At 39.0% G+C, this 22181-nt stretch overlaps 2 protein-coding genes across 4 annotated transcripts in view; one reads left to right on the top strand and one right to left on the bottom strand.

The window, feature by feature from the left end:
- The window catches only part of CDS1 (CDP-diacylglycerol synthase 1), a 91346-nt gene extending 88554 nt beyond the window's left edge, over window positions 1-2792 (top strand). Inside the window, exon 13 of the mRNA XM_058296198.2 lies at window positions 8-2792. Coding sequence (XP_058152181.1) covers window positions 8-137 — 130 coding nt within the window. The 3' untranslated portion in view covers window positions 138-2792. The remainder of the gene's footprint in view (window positions 1-7) is intronic.
- Window positions 2793-11869: 9077 nt separating this feature from the next.
- Window positions 11870-22181, bottom strand: part of WDFY3 (WD repeat and FYVE domain containing 3) — a 332829-nt gene continuing 322517 nt past the window's right edge. For all 3 annotated transcript variants that reach the window (XM_058296171.2, XM_058296161.2, XM_058296178.2), the window contains one exon: window positions 11870-15178. In XM_058296171.2, coding sequence (XP_058152154.1) covers window positions 15055-15178 — 124 coding nt within the window. In that variant the 3' untranslated portion in view covers window positions 11870-15054. The remainder of the gene's footprint in view (window positions 15179-22181) is intronic.

Raw genomic sequence — 22181 nt, 5'->3', positions numbered from 1 at the left:
ATACCAGGGGTCCAAATCCCAGCAAAGTGCTACAGCAGCTGTTGGTGCTTCAACCAGAGCAGCAGTTAAATATATATAAAACCCTGAAGATTCATCTCATTGAGAAAGGAATCCTACAGCCCACCTTGAAGGTATAATTGGATCCAGAGATGGAAGGACTGGCAATAAGGAGTTCTCCAGGAAAGCACTGAGAGATGGAAATTTGTAATTGTATAGAAAAATGGCTGAAAATGCGATAGATTGAAGTTTTACAGATGTGAATGTTTCTTCTCTGAAATTGCTGTGAATATTTAACAAACACTTGATTTAAGTTATGAAATAAGTAGCAACTTGCTGGCAAAATATCCTGTATTTTTTCTAAAGTGTGTTTTCTGATGTTAACTTCCTTCCCCTTACTTGCTTTTTGCAAATATGTTTTTTTCATAATTTAAAAGACTTATGTTTTAAAGAGTCAAACACTATAAGATGAGTAAATCGAGGGTGTCTTAAGATTGCATCTGGCAATGTGCCCTTGGCACAAATATTACTTTTGCACTGGAGCTGCTCTTAATTTTAGCAAAATGTTTTATATAAGGCACAGTAGGAAGTCAGTTGCGCTGCTCTGCCTCCTCTATTAGTCCAAAGTGTTTTCTGAAGGGCTGTTGGATCAAAAAAAAAAAAAAAAAAAGATTGCCCCCTTTTCAAAGAAGTCATCTTTAGCCAGGGGAACAATTCTGGGTTCAAAACTCAACAGAGAGAAGCTGACATTTCTGCCATTATTGACTTGCTGGAAGAAGCAGGCCCTCAGACCCTCTGTCTGATAAAATCGTTTAGAACAACGTGATCCAGCAAAAACTTTCCAAGAGGAACAAAAGGGAATTCTGCTCTGAAGAACAAAATGTGTGGATCCTTCCCAAATTGTCTCCATCAATGACAATAACTCAGGAGGCAGTACGAGGTCGTGACGTGTGGCGTGGGTCATCTCTAGGTCGACACCTCTGCTTTTCCTTGTTTCCCTGTGAACTGGTTTCCACATGTTCTGTAAACCATGGGCACATAGCAAGACCAGTCTGCAGAGTAATAGTGGGGCATGGTGGCTGGAGCTGAGCAGGAGTTACCGGACGCAGTGCGGGCAAGCTGCTCCCGGACGGGGCTCTGTATGCCTGTGCAGCCCCTTGGGAGATTCTCCTGGGAAAAAGGAAGATCTGCCTGGAAATCCAAATCCAGAAGACCTCCTTGGGAGCAAACAGTCTCTGTTCCATTGCTCTTTCACATCATGTCATAAAATCCTGGGACATCAGCTGATTATTTTTTTCTTTCAAGAAAATCAAGCAGAAGTGATTCCCACCAAGAACAAAAAGCACACGAATGCCAAACCTTTCTTTTGGTGGACTGGATACTGTAAACCAGAAGAGATTATATTTCTTATAAGTGAATGTAAATAAGCTGCTCTTGCTCTGTGCTCTCTACATCCATATTTATTGTATTGAATACTCAGCACCAAACCTTCAAAAATTGTCTTGTGCTCCTGGATAAATGTTCAGAGGAGATAGATATATTTTAAGAAATGTTTTACTAATGAAAAGAGTAAATATTTTTGTTTAAATCAGAAGGAAATTTCAGTTCTTTTATATTTACATTCTACTACTATACCTAAAAGAAGATTGTCAATATTCCTGGGTCCTACATATGTAATCTGTAATTGGCGGTCTCATTATGTGCTCTACATGATTATAGCAGATAGAGTTAAAGTTCATACCAGGGCTGATTTCTTGGTCTGGCAGGCATTCAGTTGATGCATCGCCACTGGGTGTGTTCAGTCAGCATCATTTCACACTATTCCACAGAAGTCAAGAATTGATATTGGAAATATTGTTACAGGAGGGAACGATCACGTTAAAAATCAGGCCACCTACAAGTTAATTTCCATCCTTTCTCGCATTTATTTGCTTCATTAACAGCTTCAAATGTTGATTGTAAGAGAATGTGGGATACCAAAGCTTAAAGAACTAAATGAAACTTTTGTAATAGGAAGCTACATTGAAAACTCAGTGGTTTGCACAAGAACTGCCTGGAGATACATAGCTAGCTCAGCATTTTTCTTTAAAGCAATTGGTGAGACATTGCAATACAGAGTTATAAGAGAGCATTACTGAGTACATGTGTTATAAAATTAATATTATTATAAATAAAATATGAAGCTAGAAACATTTGAGGTCACAGTAATAGCTTTCTTCAATACTTTTAGGGTTGGGTGTACATTATCTTATATGTAAAAAAGTAAATTCTTAATTTTAACAGAGCTCTAATGATTGACATTTTTAGTATACTTTTATAGCATGTATATTAAAATAGAATATATTTTAGCAAAAGAATGCCATAAAACCCTGACTTTGATGACTTTTATATTTGTTCTGTGAAGAATATAGCAATGTAGTGATAGAAAAATGGAAAAACTAGGAATGTCCTTCACAGTAATAGCTAATGGTTCTAAATTTGCTATTTTTAGAGGTATTCAATTGGTACTTACTGCTTGATTTGTTAACCTGTGAGGTGCAAATGTCTCCTCAGTGCTTTTTTCCTCTGGTGGTACATATTCATGTACTCTCTGACCATACACACTTTTTTGTTTTTTCATTTTTAGTATTTCTTTATTTGCACTTTGTTTTGAAGAAATATATATCACCTTGTTCAGTGAAAAAGAGTAGAGACTGTATATATATGTGTATGTATGGTGATAGCTTATCATATGTGTCAATCAGTTCTATGACTTACTGAAACTGAGATAGGAAATAAAAATGAAACAAATCATATTTTGACTTTGTGGTGCCATTTTCTCATTGAAACAAACATTGGTTCATTCAACTAGTATTTGTAAATAATGATGAATATTTAAGTGCCATGTCACATATTTTCCATCACCTACATCCATGGTGACATACATCGTCAGGGCTGGGAATAAATAAGTCCTGGTGGCAATTGAACATCTGTGCTTGTTGAGAGGCCATGTCCTCTCAATAGAAAGTATACTGAATTTCTACAGTACTTGTCACAGTTTGCAACTGCACTTTTATTTTTGTGACTCTGATTAATGTGTGTGTCCCCACTAGAGCTTTAAGCTCTGTGGAGGCCATTTGGGGTCTGTGTTGATGGACCATTGCATGTCCAGGGCCTGCTTTCTGGAGGAACTTAGCTTCTGAACAAATGAATGGGCTTTGAGTCTGAAGACCCAGCTGCTCACACACCAGCTTCCCACTTGTCTCTGTTGGGAAATTGCTTCCTCACCTTCCCCTCCCACCACCCCCCTGGCCCCCAGTTTTCATTTTACACTTTAAGATGGGTTTAATTATTTCTAGCTGAAAAGGTGTTTTAAGGATTAAGTAGAACTCATGAAAATGCTTTGATTCATGCCCAGCTTAGTGGAGCTGATGAGAAATTTCTTTTTTTCATTTATCTGCTCTTCTTCTGTTGCCCATCTCCAGTAGGAACTGACAGGTATGGAGGATTGATTAGAAAGGTCACCGCTTTTGGCCATGCCTGCCTAGGTGGTGGTGACGCGGTGTTCCTTGAGTGGTAGGCAGCCCCTCTGTCCACTTCAGCACACCTGGAAGTTCTGCCAGATGCCCAGCACTGTGCTTCATTTTGGCACCAAGAGAAATACAGAGCTAGCAGTTTCTCTGCCCAGTGAAGGAGACAGAAGGAAATGCGACACAAAATAGATGTTGATCAGGGTGATGGCAAGGGTATAAAGCAAGTGCCAGGAGAGCGGGGTAACTAGAGAGAGACCAGTGTTCTGGCCTTGAGGCGGGACCCGTCTGCCCTGAGGATGGCTTGCAGCCACGTTGCTCTGCCTACTCCTTTACGAAGATTAAAACCGATGCTTGTTGAGAAGGGGCTATTTTGGAAATCTTTATGTGGGGCTGAAAATACAAAGCAGATGTAAACAATTTAACCAAAATCAGAGGCCTGTCCTACTTTAATTCTCTTTTCCTCCCTTGTCAAGAAAAGGAAACCCTCCTTGAATCATAACATGAGCATCGAGTGCCATGTAATGAATAGTTGGTGAGTGGAACCGTTTCTGCTGATGGCTGAGTGTCTAGGAGCTGAGAGAATCCAGCCTGGCTTTCTAATAGTATAGAGCACATAGGGTGCATAAAGCAAGAGCCGGGTGGCTCAAAGAGAAAGTCGTTGAAGGCTCACATTGTCCTCACCAGTGAGTAAAGTATCAAACTATTGTCTCCGTCAAACTTAGAACACCATAGGGGATGGGATTTGGAGTTTTAGTTCTTACACCCTCCTTTCTGCTATGCGTCCAGTTTCAGTTTAGTGGATCCGGGCGGTGTTCTGGTCAACAATGGCAATCAATTTCAGTCTTTAGACAGAGCCTACAAGGGTGCTAAGTTTGGAGAACAGGCAGCCTCAGGGTTGGCTGGGAGTGTGCGACGGCCCAGTCCCCCTCTCTGCTCCTCAGTGTGCAGGCGCATCCAGGGATATGCTTGCCCCAACCACGGGTCTAGGTGTGTGGAGCCCTTGGCCCTGCCCGTTCACCCTCTGCGGAGACTGGCACTTCCACTGACCACTTGGCCGGATGTGGTATCATCTATTTCAAACTGAGTGACGTCCCCTTTGACCGCAAGGCCCACCTGCCGGCCCTGCCCTGGCCCAGTCTCCACTACAACTGAGCCAGCGGGGCGCCCTGGGGTGCGAGCAGCCCCCAAGCAAGAACTCCACAGACTCCTGCCGTCCCTGCCTCCCATGTGTCATTTTTTTCAAACATTATCGCGTCCCATTTACCTTTAATCAATTTTCTGAGCACGGTTTTGTCCAGCTTTATAGTTCTTTTTTTAGAGAAGATTGGCTGAACTCTTCACTCAAGCCATAGCTGGACGTTCCACCTCAGCAATTCTCTTTCATGGTAGGAAAAGGAGCCCCTCAGTTGAGGAGTGGTGTAGAATATGCACTAATATTAACAAAAATAAAACCAGGGCCAAAGAACTTCATGGAAGTTCTAAGTGAGAGCCCTCACTAAAGTGAAGCTAGTCTCCTGTGAGAGCAGAAAGAGGGCTGCACCCTGATGAGTTGCTCTCCCTTTGCTCCTTTTTACAATAGGCAGCATCCCGAGCGCCTGAAAGGGTGATTGAGTTCCCAGGGCTTTCAGTTAAAGACTAGGGTAAGTTTTCTTGAAGGGTAGTGTATCCAGCTGGTGCCACCATCCCGCACAACTCCAGCCATTCATTCATTAAGCATGGATAGTGAGCCTCATTTGAATGCAGCATCAGGAGGATACTGTAAGGAAAGGTAATGACTAAAAATATTAATCCATTATATTGTTTAAAAGTAAAAGTGATAGCAATCAAGGCTGGCAAATAAGAATGGGAATAGGTACTCAGATACAATGTGTAAATAGTCTTTTTGGAAACGCATCAGGAAATATCTTTTAAAATTAAAAAGGCACATACCCACCTCTTGATCCAGCAATCTTAATTGTGGGATATCTGTCCTATGGAACTAAAGCACCGTGCACCAAAGGATAAGTGAATAAAAATGTTAATTGCAGCATTATTTATGGTGTTAAAAAACTTGAAACCTGAATGTTCCTCAACAGGGGAATGTTTGAATAAATTGTGGTATATCCACACAATGGAATATTATACGACTACTAAAACAAATGAGTTAGATCTGGAGCAATGTCAAATGATTATTTGTTAAATGAGGGAAAAATATTTCAGAAAAATGTATACAGTGTATAATATAAAGTTACTTTTAACAAAACACAACCAGGGTAGTAGAGGTAGCTTAGTTGTTGAGTGGCTGCTTCCCAAGTACAGGTTCCTTTGTTCAATCCCCAGTACCTCCTAAACAAAACAAAACAAAAAACCCACAACAAATCCAAACACAGTAACCACACAAAAACGAAACCCCCAAACTCACTCCCCTTCCCTGTGTTGTTTGAGCATGTTGGATGAAGTAGAAGGATATATACATCAGGTTGATATTAGTTACTTTATGATATGGATTGAGAGGGGATTATGACTTTAAAAATGTACTACTCTGTGGTGGTAAAGGCGTGTTGATTTTGTAATCTTCAAGAATTTAATTAAATCTTTAAAGTGCACAAAAGGTATTTCTGGGTTACGGTGGGAAAGTTCAGAGTCTCCTTCCCCTAATACCCAATGTAATAAATAACCATTAACATAAGAGCAAAACCAAAATAACTCATTAGTAATCATTGATTAAGAAATAAAGTTGCATATTTTAATTTGAAAAATTGCTGTACATGAAGAACACAGAAAAATCTTCACAACTACCTACCAGATGTAGCCTTGAGAAAGTGTCTTGACAAAATACAAGGAATACTATCTAATATCCTCCAGTTGGGAGAAATAAGGACTTTGGAAACAATGGGCAAGGTAGGGAAAAAAATGATAAAAAATTTTCTACCTCCTCATTAGCTCTGTAGAGGAAGGAAAAACTGGCAGAGCTGACATTTTCCAAAGCTCGGTGGTGCATTTGGAGAATGATCTTCACGCACTTCCATTGATGGTAACAGGATAAACCACCTACGTGGTGAAGTCAACCCTGGAATAGTACATTTAGTAACATTTCCAATCCTTCAAAGGCTGTACTCAATTGAATCTGAACTCTCGCTTTCTTCCTCTGCCCTGGGGCTACAGGGAGTACAAACATCTCACAACATCCTGTCCTCAAACTAAGGGTGGGAAAGCTGTAGAGAATTCACTTGCACCACTTCACAGCAAATATAGTGTCTGGTAAGATTATCCATATCTAAAATGCGGAAGATGAAAATCAATGGTAGGACATCTGTAAAAAAAGAAAGGAAGGCAAAAGACCAAGAATCCAGTCTGTGGGGTAAAAAAAAAAAAACCCCAAGAAACTGAAGGGAATTTTCTGGGGAGGCTTCACATTATATCACTTCATAAGAATACAAATTCAATAAAGGACCAAAGATAAATTAACAGAACAATATGAGAATGAAGGTTGAGAGTTGAGGAAAAAAAAAAAACTGCGGCAGAGAATATCACTCTTGCTAAATTAGAAACTAGAAAAAGTAAGGAATGGAATAGACTTGTTGAAAATACAATTACAGAAACCTATGGGAAGGCAAGCTTCTCATTTATAGGCTGTAAAGTTCTTGAAGAGGGGAGTTAGGTCATTTTTATATCACATGCAAGGGCCAGCTGAATATGTATCAGCATGAACACAGAAATTGCTACCTTAGGAGAAATGAAAATACGGCTGCATTTGTGGATCCGAACTTGAACCAAGAGCACATTTGCTAACATTGCTTTAGTAGAACTTTTTTGTTTTGGCAAAATACGCCAGCAGAGCCAGACTGGGATGATCCTTAAATCCAGTATCTAAGATTGCTTAGATGGGTGTATTTCTCTCTAACCAGGTTGCAAAGGAGTAGTAGCGTCCTTTTAACAGAAATGTGTTTAGGGTATAGCTTTTGTTAGAAATTTGTAGTAGTGTTTGAGGGTAATGTTGGGAGTTGTTTTCCTTTACCTGTCTCTGCACCAGCCTACAAGCTTGCAGCTTTACTTGCCTCTTAGGCAGGAATCATGACTACTAGAGGCCAAGGTTGAAGTTCTAATGCTTTATCATTTTGATAAAGTAGGGCATGATTATGCACGGATGACGTTGAAATAACATCCAAAGTGTACTTTCACTGTAGTCACCTAAGAAACTTGGAAAAGCATACTGGTTGCTGTTTGTGAAGGTCATTGGCCTGGGAGTCAGGAAGCTGAGCGATGCAGCTGTGAATTAACTTAATGAGCAGCATGGTTTTGGGAGAGCTAACCACCACTAAGAACTTTTCTCTTGAGTTAAATGAGGGTTGCAGTGAGTGATTTCTAAGTGCTCTCCCTACTCTAACCTTCTGCTGCCTGTGTGACAGAAGATTGAAGAAAAACTCCCTGCCACTGGCTTTAAGATTTATAAAGAGAATGTTTTCGTGAATCATTCCTTTTATGTTAATATTTTAAAATTAATACTAATGTATTGAGAATTTACTATATGTCCTACATATATTACCTAATTTAATCTTTGTAATTGTATCAAAATAGAAAATATACATAGGAGGAAACTCAGAGAGGTTGTCCCTTGCCAACATCACATAATACGTGGTAGAATGGGAATTTAAAGCCCAGGCTGACTCTCTTATCCAGTATATTATACTGGTTAGAAATGGAGCTGATATTAAAAGACTAGTATTAACAGTTTCTTCTACATTCTCAAAATTTTAAGAGTATTAACTAGAAGAAAATGTGATTAAAAAAGAAAAAAGCAAAACATTAGAATCCCCAACACTTCAGAAAAGTGTTCTGTGTTGCTTTGAGCTGTGGAGGGATTTTAATAGCCAGTGTAGCCACGGGCAGTAAATCCAGTGTGGCAGGGCCTGCTCTTTTACTTGGCAGGTTTGAGCTCAAAGCACAAGGCTTAGGTTAGGGAAATGGGTATGCAATACACCTGCACATATGCTACTTTACAATTTGGATAGCATCTCGCGCAGTGTCTCCTTGGACTAGTTCTCAGCGTCTGGTCCATGGACCCCTTGGAGTCCTGAGACCCTTTTCAGGGGGGTTCACAACATCAAGACTACTTTCTAATAACACTAAGATAGTTGTCTTTTTCACCGTGTTGATACTTGCACTGATAAAGGAATGGGACTAAACCTGCTGGAACCTTAGCACAAATCAAGGCAGAGGTGCTAAAATACCAGTGGCAGTCATCATTTTCATTACCCGTTACTTGCAGTAAACAAAAAAAGAAAAAAGAAAAAGCGCCTGTCCTTAAGAATATCCTTAAAGAGCAGTAAAAAATTGCCTTGACCTTTAAGTCATGTGATATAATGTGGAAATTACACATAAACCACCTACATCCCAAAGGGCAACGGTTGAAGGAAATACTGTGTGAATGCATTGTGAGCTGAACTGGCTGTTTGTTTTTTTCATGGAACACACTATTTTTACATGAAAGAAAGAACAACTAACAAGTTATGGTTCTTTGACAGAAATGTCCTTGAAAATGAACAAAATGAGGCTGTCACTTTGAAGAAAACAGGATTTATTGCCAATGATAAAATTCTAGCTTTCAGGCAAAAATTAGAATTTTGGAAAACTTGTTCCACTGCCATGAATTTGATTTGGACTTTCCTGAGAAGACCAGGGTGGCATTAACAAATGCGAATTTTTGGTATTGTATAATGAAATATGTCAATATTTGGAAGATTTACATATGCCATAAAAGTTGCAATGGATAGTTCACAACATCAGTGACCAATATTTTCTAAATGACCACCACATGATGCTATAAAATTATGCATGGGTTAAGAGAGCTATTCAAAGTTACAAGGCAGACCAATGGACTTTAATGTAACAGAGCAGGATAGGAAGGTTCATTGATAATAGTTTCGGACTCTATACTGCAATTAGTCTTTAAGAAACTATTATCTATGATGATCTGAATAGACATCTTACTTAAATCCTCCCTTCCTTTCCAATCATGTACCTGTGTGAGGCTGGATTTTCTATATTCAGTCAGTTCACAATATCACAACAGTCTGAATGCAGCAGATAGGAGAATCCGTCTGTCTTCTATTAAGCCAGACAATTAAGAGATTTGCAAAAGTGTAACAACAGTTGTATTCTTCTAATTTTTTAAATTTGGAAATTTCTCTTCTTCATAGAAATGCATAATTTATGTTACTATGTACTTATCATTATTTTTAAGTTAATACATAGTTAGAAAACTTCAGTTTTGATTATTGATATAAACCATATAAACAAAGGCTCTTTGTGGTCCTGAATAATTTTTAAGGGTCAAGGAGTCTCATTATGGATTGAATCATGTTACCACAAAGACATGTTCAAGTCCTAATTCCTGGTCCTGTGGATGTGAACCTACCTGTAATCAGGATCTCTGAAGATGTTCTTAGCTTAGTTACGGTGTGGCCAAACTGAATCAGGGTGGGCCTCAATCCAAAATGACTGGAGACCTTATAATTGGAGGGAACTGGACACAGTTGTAGCAGGAGACTTGGGAGGGATGGCTCCATGATGTAGGTGGAGACTGAGTTACACTGGCAAGCCACTACCAGAGAAACCATGATCCTGCTGGCACCTTGATTTTGGACCTCTAGCCTCCAAAACTGTGAGACAATAAAATCCTATTGGTTAAGTTTACGTCTGTGGTATTTGTTACAGCAGAACTGGCAATATAAGGCAGGTCTTAAGACCAAAAGGTTGAAGAAGTGCTATCTTAGATGTTTAGCATGCTCACAGGCAGGGATTGCAGGAAGAGCTGATGCACAGAAAGCTCTCAGTTAAACTGCAGTCTCAGTTTCCTAATTGCTAATCCAGGGCTCTCCCAAATACCTTGCAACCTCTGAGAGTGGTGGTTTAGCTTGGTGCCATTGCTAGCAAAGTCAGATGGAATAACGAATTAAAGATCTGCAGTGCGGGGGGTGGGGGGGGGATATTCATAAGGCAGAAAGACTAATTCATTGCTGGACCGACTCCTTAGAAGTGCTTCCTCCTCGGATCCTCCAGATGGGCCAAGTGAGGCACCGGAGAGGTGGAGAGATCTTGTTGAAGATGAAAAGCAAGTGGTGGAAAGGAACTTCATGAAGATCATTTCCATGTTTGCCCTTTAAACCCTGAAAGAATCTCTGCATCTGAGAACCTGGAAAAGTCCACAAGGACTATAATCATTCTCAAGGCCTTTAGAATAATCAGTAATAATGCATTAAAGAAGTGAGCTCTGCCCTAGGCTTTCTCTCTTACCATCAACTTTATTTTTAAAGGAATTGGTATTGTTTTAGAACTTCCTGGCATTCCTTTATCTTCTGCCTTTAAAATGGAGCTGTGTAGAGGTGGAATTTGTAATAAGTGCAATATCCTCAAATTTGGAACTCTGCTGTTCAAGCTTAAAATGGATTGTGATTTTTGGTTATTATCTTTAGAAAGTAAAAAATTAAAATCACCAAAGGAGCCCAAATAAACTTAAAAAAGAAAAGAACTATCCAAGGAACTCTCCTTTGCTGGGATGGATGTTTTAAAACCAAATAAGGGGGAGTGGGTGTAGCTCAGTGGTTGAGTGCCTGCCTGCTTTGCATACATGAGGTCCTGGGTTAATTGCCTGGTACCTTGTTTAAAAAAAAACCACTAAAACTAAAACAAAATGCCACTACCAAAACAAAAACAAAAAACAAACACCCCCCTCCACCAAAAAAAAAAACCCAAAAAACAACAACAACCCCATAAACCAAATAAGGCAATAATAATAGAAGCTTTGTGAATTCCAACACTCTCAGAGAGGCGGGATACTAGAATTTTCCTGATGTGAATACAGCTGGGGTAGGAGATATATATAACTACTAATGGTTTACTGTTGCTTACTTTACAGTATGATGGATAGGGAATAAGGCCCAAGAAAAAAAAGAGGTGAAAACATACAGAAAGCTCTTCTAAAGGCATACCAGCCAAAGCTCAAGTTCAGTTCAGCGTGGTATCTCCAAGTCACTTGGCTCTCCCTACTGCCACCCACACAGACTCAAGAGGCTCCGAATATCCCGCACAGTTGGGAGGCTCAGAATGCAGAAAGTCTAGCTTTTAAAAAGGTGATTTCAGACTGGAACTTGAACTAGAACCTTAACAGCCAACACTGCAATTTCAAGCAGGTGCTTCTAAGAAATATCTACAACTAGAAAAGAAGTATCTGAAGTGTAGAGAATTATTAGACCTCAGGTTTCTCCCCGCACCCCTCCCCAAAAACTAGCTTAAAAACAACTTTTTTTCATTATTACTTTTGGTGTGATAAATAGTAGGCATTTATTTAGGTTGAAAAAAAAATACTTAAGTACCTGGACTATTATTTAATCATGTATTGTAATTGTGTTACTCTACCTTTTTGCATCAGAGACAGATATACAATGAACATTCAGATATCACAGATTGCACACTAGAGAGTAATTCTTCAGGCCTTTTACATAACCACCAAAAAACAGATAATGGATTCTGCAATATAGTACAAAAGTCCACAATCAATCCAGTCTTAGCCAGTATCTTCAATTTACTTCTGTTGCTGTACAAATAATTGGCCAATACTAGGGCTTACAAGTTAATAACAGGACAAAAAAATATACATTGCACTGACACAAAAAGTCAGCTGTGTTAATAGTCATGCAACAAGTAACCAAACTTGCTGAAATTAAAAATACCTTCTAAAAACAGTTTTAACGGCATAAATATTTTATACACAGTTCATTTACCAAAACAAAATGTCTTTAAATGATACAAAGCAAAAATAAGTTTCTACGAACTTTATACATAAGAAAGTGCAAAATAACTTATCTAGAGTGTTTTGCTATTATCCAGATGGATGACTGCTATGGGCAGCAATTCTCCTCTTCAAAAGCATGACACTGCAGTTGCACACCACACACAAATGTTAGAATACATGGATGAATAAATGGATGGATGGATGGACAGACGAACGAACAAACTACAAAGATCAGGCAGGAGCCCTGTGAGGTACTCTCAGAGAAAGAATACAGACCACTCAAAGGTGGGTGTACATGTTGAGAATATATATTGGTAAACAAATGTACATGGAACACAGAAAAATATCCAGAGAAACAAATTAGTTTATGTATGTGAGTGTACTTGTATGTGTGAGTGGTTTTGTGATTTCTGCATCAGAAGCAAAAAAGTAATGAAACCCCACTGAACAAAGCAGTTGCCCACAGCACCAGCTGCCAGAGGAAATACTATCATGAGGGTTTTGGTTTATATCTTCTAGGTATGGATGTTGTGTTGGAAAGTTTAAAAGTGTTTCTCCCATATAACTTCATATTACATAGAGGAATAACCTTTACATTACTACATACACACATTCATATATTCAAGTCTTTAAAGAATACCTCTGCCATTGGGTTTGGGGTAAACATGGTTCATGGACAAAGAGAGGACGCTTCTTTTAAAAAGTGTAGAATAACACTGGTACAACTCATCTATAGGGCCAGGCAGGGGCAAAGCCCCACGATCATGTGATAGCACAATTCCTGCAACGGTTGAGCATCCAGCATTATTTATTAGAATTGAAGTTAGATGATGACGGGGGAGGGAGAGCAGGGGGAGGAGTAAGACAAGGAAAGGAAAACAGAACACAACTTTTCTTCAAGTTAAAAGTATTAATGCCAATAATCCTTTTATTAACGAGTGTATCTGAACTTTAGAAATGGAAAGGGTTTTAATCAATTTTGATACGTAATCACAAATAGACTGTAGGCTCAAATCTAGGTAAATAAAGATTTAAATTTAGTAAGCATAAGGCACTAAAGCAGCCTTTACATTTTCTCTTGGAGACCTAGTTATCAGGAAGAACAAATTTGTCCTTAAGCTGGTTTCAGCCCATTAGGTACAAGATCGCTATTGTACCAAATGCCTATTTTTGAACCCATGTGCATATATGTGCATTTTAGTGCATAAGTGTGCCTGTCGCCAGGGCCGAAAGATGAAAAGTCGGGAAAGCCAAAGCCACTGTCCTTTGTGTGATACCTCCATGAGGGTGTGAAGGCCTGTCCTTCCTTTCTTGGGCCATTTTTCAAATTACAGGGCTTTTAGAATTGTTCATAATATTATCACTAAATATCTGAAAATGTTAAAATCTAGATTGTTTCATTTGTTTTTTTTATATATATATATATATATGTACATAACACACATTTAAAAAAATCCCACCACCAAAGCCTTTTTCCTGTAAACTAAACTTTCTCTTCGCCCCCACCAGCTTTGATCCCCCTGGATTTGTGTGTTCTGTATCCAACTCGTAGAACAAATTAAATAACTAAATATTAAAATACTGTAATTATATTCATAGCAAAAACAAAAAAATAGACATTGATACAGTATAAATCTCACTGTTTTCAGGTAGATGGCATTAAATGGTTAAGGTTAATTTTAAGCAGTTCTGACATGATTCAGTTTTACAAGGTGTCTATGTTAATTCTGTACACATTCTTCTTTTCACCCTTTTTTGAAAATAAGCTATAGTAGAACATTAGTGTCAGCAAAGACACATACTTATTATGTTCTAAGCAAGAGAAGCTAACTTTGAGTTACATGCAAATATATTTCCATTAGGTTTGGCAGGGCTGGTTCCTGCACTGCACTGGTCAACTGACTGCCTGTCTGCAGTGCTCAGAAGGTATGCTATGACCAAACAGCCACCCAAATGTAAGTTTAAAAGGGGCCTTATTACATAAGAACAACACTGAGGTGGTGTGTAGCCAGGTGCAAAACACCCAAATATTTCCAGGTTATCGTATGGCTGGAATCCTATTCTCCCACACTGTTTCCTAAAGAAGATCCACGGTATTTTGGTTAGTAGCCTAGTCTAAATGGAGATACTGTGGGCAACTTGAAAGAAGGACATCAGGCACACAGGTTGTGTTTCAAAGGGGGAATAAAGACCACAGATAATGTCTTTGAGGATTTTAAAAAATGTATTTATAATTAATTGGTAAATGAGAGATGTCAGACAAACCATAAGTAGTTCACTGAGTTAGTGGTTTAACAGGCAATTAAGTCCTTATTTAGAAAAAAAAAGGCCTTTATACTATTTACAATATACACAGTTACTTGCAAAGAAGTCAGATTTACAACCATCTTCTAAAAGCCTTTTTTCTTGTTGTTGGTTTTTCCAAATAAGGATGAGGAGGCTCTACAAAAATGAGACGCAAGAAAAGACAGTAAGTGAGGACTGTGTACCTCTCTCAACAGCTATTGTTAACAGGGAGAATCAGATACTGAAAATGTTGCTCCTAGGAACCACCTCATATTCTTCTTGTGCTGTTCACCTGAATAGCATTAGTCCAATTCCTGTACTCTACACCCGTTTATTCAATGATCCCTTTGAATTCAGCACTTCAAACACGCGGTATGAAGAGACATGTAAACGGAGACTGTTTCCAATGCCTTCTGAGCTGCAAGCTGTGACAGGGAATTGGGAGGGGTTCTACAGACCATGGTCTCCAATTGGCTTGCTGAATTTTCAACAATTTCGAGGCCCATCTTCTGAACTCCTCTCATGCTGTAAATTGTAATAACAGTTCTGACAAACACGCACTGGGGATGAGATTTTCAAGCGTTTGATTTCTGATTGAAATCGACTGCACCTAAAGGAAAGGAAAAACCAATTAGTTATAGTTCTATCTTCTCCCTATTTGATCAGTGTGCCCAGGAATAATTTAAAAATCAAATGGACTCTCTTTCATCTTGACCACCGACATGCCATCCAGATTGAGAAAGTCGGGCCACGTGAGCCACGGCTATGGCTGTATCAGCAAGCGCCAGAAGCATCCTGGAGGCTGGGGTAAAGCTGGTGGCATGCATCACCCCAGGATCAGCTTTGACAATAGCACCCAGCTTACTCCAGGAAGGCTGGAAGGAGACATTATCACCTGAGGAGAAACCAGAGCTTCTGTCTAACTGTGAACCTTGATAAACTGTGGACCTTGGTCAGTGAGCAGATATGGTAAATGCTGCCAAAAACAAGACTGGAGCTGATCCAGCATCATCGATGCAGTGTGACTGGGCTACTACGGAGTTCTGGGGAAGGGAAAGCTTCCAAAGCAGCCCATCATTGTGAAGGCCAAATTCTTCAGCAGAAGAGCTGAGGAGAAGGTTAAGGATGTGGGGGGAGCCTGTGTCCTGGCAGCCTGAAGCCATATGGAGGGAGGCTCGAAAAATACTAAAATGCTTTTTTCCTGGTGGTCTTGTTGAGAAATAAAAAGCATAACCTTGCAAAAATATCTAACAAGTCACTTCTGCCCCCACTTCTGTGGATTGGCCTGTGAGGGGCATGGCCTTGCAGAAGAATATCAAATAACTCCTGCCCCCAGTTTCTGTAAATCAGCCCGTGAAAACAAGGCCTAGAAGGAAGATGTCAAATGGTGACTCCCCCCACCTGCTTCTGTAAATCAGTTTGCAACCTTGCACCTGCATTCTGCTTCTGTAACCCCACTTGCAAAATTTCACCTAGCAATGCGTTAGCCAATAAGCAAAAGTCATGCTGATCCCACATAAAATCCTATATAGACCTATGAAAACTGAAAAATGGGGCTCAGAATTTGGAGACTGACTCTCCTCTGGGCTCGTACATAATAAAACTATTCATCCATCTCTCTGGAGTGCCCGTCTTGGGGCTTTCTGTGGTTCAGAACCCCTGGCTTTGCTGCAACAGTCTGAGTGTAGACTCTTTGGAAGCACCTGTGCAGCTAATGCTGAGCATAGTCAACATCAGAAACCCACCATAACCAGATTTAAGACAGAGAATTTGGAGGCCTGAGCCAGTTAGCAAACTTGAACCTTCTTTTCATCTATAAGAATGATAACTTGTTGAAAATTCTGATTGAGCACTGCGACAGTTTGAGATTATTTCTGTGAATCCCAAAAAGAGAAAGATTTTGTTTGTAAACTAATCTATTCTTCTGGGTGTGATACCCTTTGATTATTTGGATTCAGTTGAGGGGCACCCTGAATTAAATTACCTAAGATTAGGGCTTTGATTTGACCACGTCAGTAAGATGTGACTCAGATTGAGTCCCCGCCCCCCTTGGTGGGCCAATATAAACAGACCCTCATTCAAAAAGACACACAGGAAGAGGAGAGAACTTTGTCTTTTTTGATCCTTTCATGTGACAGAAAGGAGAAGGCTCAAACAGCTAAAACCCAGGGAGAGATGGACCATCTGCCTGATAGCTTGCCAGTGACCTTGAGAAGAGGAAGCTCTGATAGACAAACTCAGCCTGTAGCTGAGGTTGGGAAGAGGCTGGGCCCATGAAGCCTCAGAGGAAGAGGAAGTCCAGAGAGGAAGGCTGAGACCAGCCAGAGATCAGCAACCATCTTGCTTCAACACATGGCAATCGACTTCAGTGAGAAAGCAACCTTGAGTTGAACTCTTCATGGCCTTGTAAGCTTCCACCCTAAATAAATACCTTTTACAAAAGCCAACAGTTTTCTGGTACTTTGCATTGGCAGCTCTTTGGCAGACTAATACAAGCACCTGTCTGTATTGTTTACAGTGGGTGGAGATAATGGACCCTTATTTGATACGTGGAGATCAAAAGAGAAGACTCAGTTTTGATGGGTCACCTCTACATAGGGACAGTGTGATAAAGCTGAGGCAGTTCTATAGGGCTAAATTTCTGATTCTAAGTGCAGATAACATCAAAAAGAGGACTAGACTGTGGACACAGTGTACAAAGACTTTAAAAATATGCTCAAGGAGAAAAAGGAAAAGATAGAGTAAAAAATAAAGGACATCAGGAAAATAATGAATGAACAATATGAGCTATTTTATAAAGGAACCGAACAGAACTACTGGAGTTGAAGGCCACAACAACTGAAATGAAAAATTCCCTAGAGATTTCAACAGGAGATTAGAGATGACAGAAGAAAGAATCAGTGAACTCAGAAATAAGGCAATTGAAATGTATCAGGCTGAGAAGCGAAAGGAAAAATGAAATAGAAAAATTAAAACTAGCCTAAGAGGGAGCGATGTAGCTCAGTGGTTGAGCACCTGACTCCCACATACAAGGTCCTGGGATCAATCCCCAGTACCTCCTTAAAGAAAAACAAAAGCCTAAAAGACCTCTGGGACACCAGCACAGGTACCAATACATGCATTATGGGAGTCCAAGAAAGAGAAGAAATAGAGAAAGGAGCAGAAGGAATATTAAAAAAAATGACAGAAAACATCCCAAACTTATAGCAAAAGACATAAATAGGCACATCTAAGAAGTCTTTAAACACAAAGAAACAATACACCCCTTCATATACTGATGAAATTATTAAATGCAAAGAACAAGGACAGAGTTCAGAAAGTTCAAATACAAGCAAATCCCTATTAAATTAAGTGTTGGTTTCTCATCAGAAACCATGGAGGCAAGAAGGCAGGGAAATGAAATACATAAAAAGTCTTAAAAGAATTGCTAACCAAGAATTTTATATCAGATGAGACTTTCTTTAAAATGAGAGAGAAATTAAAACATTGCTAGATAAACAAAAGCTGAGGGTGTTCATGCTTACTTAAGCAATGCTAAAGGGAGTTCTTCAAACTGAAAGGATAGGACAGCTGTCCATAGACTGAAGAAGCATAAAGAAATAAAGACCCTTGGTAAAGGTGAGCATATGGGTAACTACAGACGCCAGTAATGTTGTCTTGTATTTTTATGTAACTCTACTTCTTATAGGTGCTAAAATTCAAATGCATAAAAAGTAAAGGTAAATCTATGGTTTTGTAGGTAACAATGTGTAAAGATATAATTTATAACAAATACAAAAAAAAAGGTAGGGGAACAGAGGGGTATAGGAACAGTGTATGTGTATATTATTGAAGTTGGTATCAAATCAAATATGATTCTTACATATTTAGGATATTATATTTAAGCTCTATGTGGAAGTGGCTATGGCTCAAGTGATTGGGCTCCCATCAACCATATGGGAGGCCCTGGGTTCACGTCTGGGGCCTCCTTGTGAAGGGAAGCTGGCCCGCACCTGTGGAGAGCTGACTGCCTGCGTCTGTGGAGAGCTGGCGCAGCAAGATGATGCAACAAAGGGAGACAAGCAGACAAGCAGAAGAACTCGCAGCGAATGGACACAGAGAGCAGATAGCAAGCAAGTTGCAAGGGGGAGGGGGAAATAAAGAAAAATTTAAAAATCTTTAAAAAAGAAAAAATTTAAGTCCTCTGGTAAACACAAGAAAATATATGGAAAATATATTCGGAAATGAGAAGATATTCAATATGGTACAATACAAAAAATTAAATAAGTATGAATCTAGGCATTAACCAAAGAAATGACGACAAAAAGAGATATCAGACTATAAAAACAAAATGGGGGAGTAGACAGTGGCTCAAGCAGTTGAGTGCCCACCTCTGACATGGGAAGCCCTGGGGGGTTTGGTTCCCAGTGCCTTCTAAAGAAGACAAACAAACAATGAGCAGAAAGCAAGCAAAACAATGAGCAGACAGCAAGCAAAACAATGAGCAGACAGCAAGCAAAACAATGAGCAAGACAGCAAGCAGACAATGAGCAGGCATCAAGTAAAAACAATTAAGCAGGGAGCAGGAAGCAGAGGTGGCTCAACAGTTGAGTGCCCGCCTTCCACATGGCAGGTCCTGGTGCCACTTAAAGAAAAAACAGACAACAAGCAAAAAAACAAAACAAAAACAGAAAACAGCAAGCAGAACATGAGCAAAAACAATGAGCAAACTGATGAGGGAGCAACCTGGGGGGAGGAACTCTGTACATTGTAGATTAAATATCCTTTCTTTCCTGGATTTTTGTTTGTTTTGCCCCCACCCCCTTGTTATTTGCTGTGTCTGTTTGCTGGTTTTCTTTCTAGGAGGCACTGGGAACCAAACCTGGGAGCTCTGGTGGTATGGAGGCGCCTAATTGTTTGAGCCACCTCTACTCCCTGATATCCTTTCTTTCTAAAAAAAAACAAAAGTAGCAAAATGGTAGAAGAAAGTCCTGTATTATTAGTAGTTACTTTAAATGTAAATGTATTGAACTTTCCAGTCAAAAGGCAGGTATGTGTAAAATGGATAAAAAAGCATGACTCAACTACTTGCTGTTTATAATAAGAAACTCACTTTATATTTAAAGGCATAAAGTAGGTTGAAAGTGAAAGGATAGAAAATATATATACCATTCAAATAGCAACCAAAAAGAGCTGGGGAATTTATACTAATATCAGATAAGATGGACTTTAAGTTAAAATCTATTAGCAGTAACAGAGAAGGTCATTATATACTGATAAAAGGATCGATTCAATAAGAATTCACAATTATAAATATATATGCACCTAAGACCAGAGCCCCAAAATATAGGAAGCAAATACTGACAGATTTGAAGGGAAAAATAGACAGTTCTACATTAATAGTAGCAGATTTAAATCCACCACTTTCAATAACGGAAAGTACATCTAGACAGAAGATCAATAAGGATGTAGAAGACTTGAATGATAGTCTAACCCAACTAGAACTATACTAAATCCAGATAAAGTTACCACAAGAAAAGAAAATTACAGGCCAATATCCCTTATGAATATTAATGCAAAAGTCCTCAACAAAATACTAGCAAACCAAATCCAATAGCTTGTATACACCATGATTAAGCTGGATTTATCTTGGGTATGCAAAGGTGGTTCAACATAAGAAAATCAATTAATGCATTATACTATATTAACAGAACAAAGAGAAAAAAACCCCACAGGATCATCTCTATTGTTGCAGAAAACATGTGACATAATCCAGTACCCTTTTTTGCTAGAAACACTTAGAAAATGAGCAATAGAAAGAAACTTCAACATCATAAAGTGGATACATGAAAAGCCCACAGTTAACATCATATCTGATGGTGAAAGACAAAGTTTTTCCTCTAAGATCAGGAACAAAACACAGATGTCCATGGTCACCACTGTACTGGAAGTTCTAGCCAGAAGAATTAAGCAAGAAAATGAAATAAAGGCATATCTCAAATTAGAAAGGGAGCAGTAAAACTTGCCCTGTTTGAAGATAACACGTTCCGATACACAGAAAATCATGAAATATTCACAAAAAAGATACTAGAATAATAAATGAATTCAGCAAGGTGGTGGGGTACAAGATGGACAGGCAAAAATCAGTAGTGTTTCTATAAACTAGAAATGAACAACTGGAAGGAAGCAAGAAAAAATTCCATTTATAATAAAATCTAAAATAATCAAATATCTAGTAATAAATTTAACCAAGGAAATAAAAAAGGATTTGTATACCGAAAATTACAAAACATTGCTAAAAGAAACCAAAGACCTAAATAAATGAAGGACAGTCTCTGTTCTTCGATTAGAAGACTAAATATTAAGATATCAATTTTACCCAAAGCGATTTACAGATTCAATACAATCCCAATAAAAACCACCTACTTTGAAGAAACAGAAAAGCCAATCATCAAATTTATATGGAATGGTGTGAGGCCTTGAATAAACAAACCCATCTTGAGAAAGAAGAAAATTGGTGGACTCACACTTCCTGATCTTAAAACTTATTAAAGCTACAATAATCAAAAGAGCATATTACTGGCACAAGGACAGACATACAGAACAATGGAGTCAAATTAAGAGTTCAGAAATAGATCCTCACATTTAAGGCCAACTGATATTTTTTTAGGCAGTACCAGGGATTGAACTCAGGGCCTTGTACATGGGAAGCAGGTGCTCAACCACTGAGCTACACCTGCTCCCCAATACATAGTGTTAGGCACTTTTATTTTTTTAAGGAGGTACTGGGAATTGAACCTGGGACCTCGTACATGGAAAGCAGGTGCTCAACCACTGAGTCCAACTGATTTTTGACAAGAGTGCCAAGTATATTCAATTGGGAAAGAATAGCCTTTTTAATAAATAATGCTGGGAAAACTCGGTGTCCATATGCAAAGGATGAAGGTGGGTCCCTACCTCATACCATATAAAAAAATCAACTCAAAATGGATCAAAGAACCGAATTTAAGAATCAGAATTATATAACTCCTAGAAGAAAGCATAGGGAAATATCTTCAGGACCATGTGTAAGGCATTGGTTTCTTTGCTTTTCCACCCAAAGGACAATCAACACAAGAAAAGATAGATAAATGTGACTTCATCAAAATTTAAAACTTTTGTGCATCAAAGGACTTTATCATGAAAGCAATACAACAACCTAAACAATGGGAAAAGGTATTTGGAAACCACATATCTGACAAGGCCTTACTCTTCAGAATAAATAAGGAAATCCTACAACACAAAAACAAAAATACAAAAAGGCCAATTAAAAAATGTCAGAAGCCTTTTTTTTTGGTGGGTACTGGGGCCAGGGACTGAACCTGGGACATCTTTGGGAAGCTGGTGCTCAACCACTGAGCCACATCAGCTCTCCTGGGTTGGTTTTTTCATTTGTTTGCTTGGTTTTTTTTTTTTGTTTTTAGGAAGCACCCGGGACCAAACCCATGACCTTTCATGTGGAAACATGCACTCAACCACTTGAGCCAACTCTGCTCTCCTGTGCCACATCTGCTTCCCCTGAAGATTTGAATAGTTATTTCTCTAAAGAAGATATACAAATGGCATAAAAGAACATGAAAATATGCTCAACATCA

This window comes from Dasypus novemcinctus, chromosome 1 (genome assembly GCF_030445035.2).
Source record: "Dasypus novemcinctus isolate mDasNov1 chromosome 1, mDasNov1.1.hap2, whole genome shotgun sequence".
Taxonomy (NCBI): domain Eukaryota; kingdom Metazoa; phylum Chordata; class Mammalia; order Cingulata; family Dasypodidae; genus Dasypus; species Dasypus novemcinctus.
The sequence above is the reverse complement of the archived record's forward strand: the minus strand, read 5'-3'. Positions and strand labels throughout refer to the sequence as shown.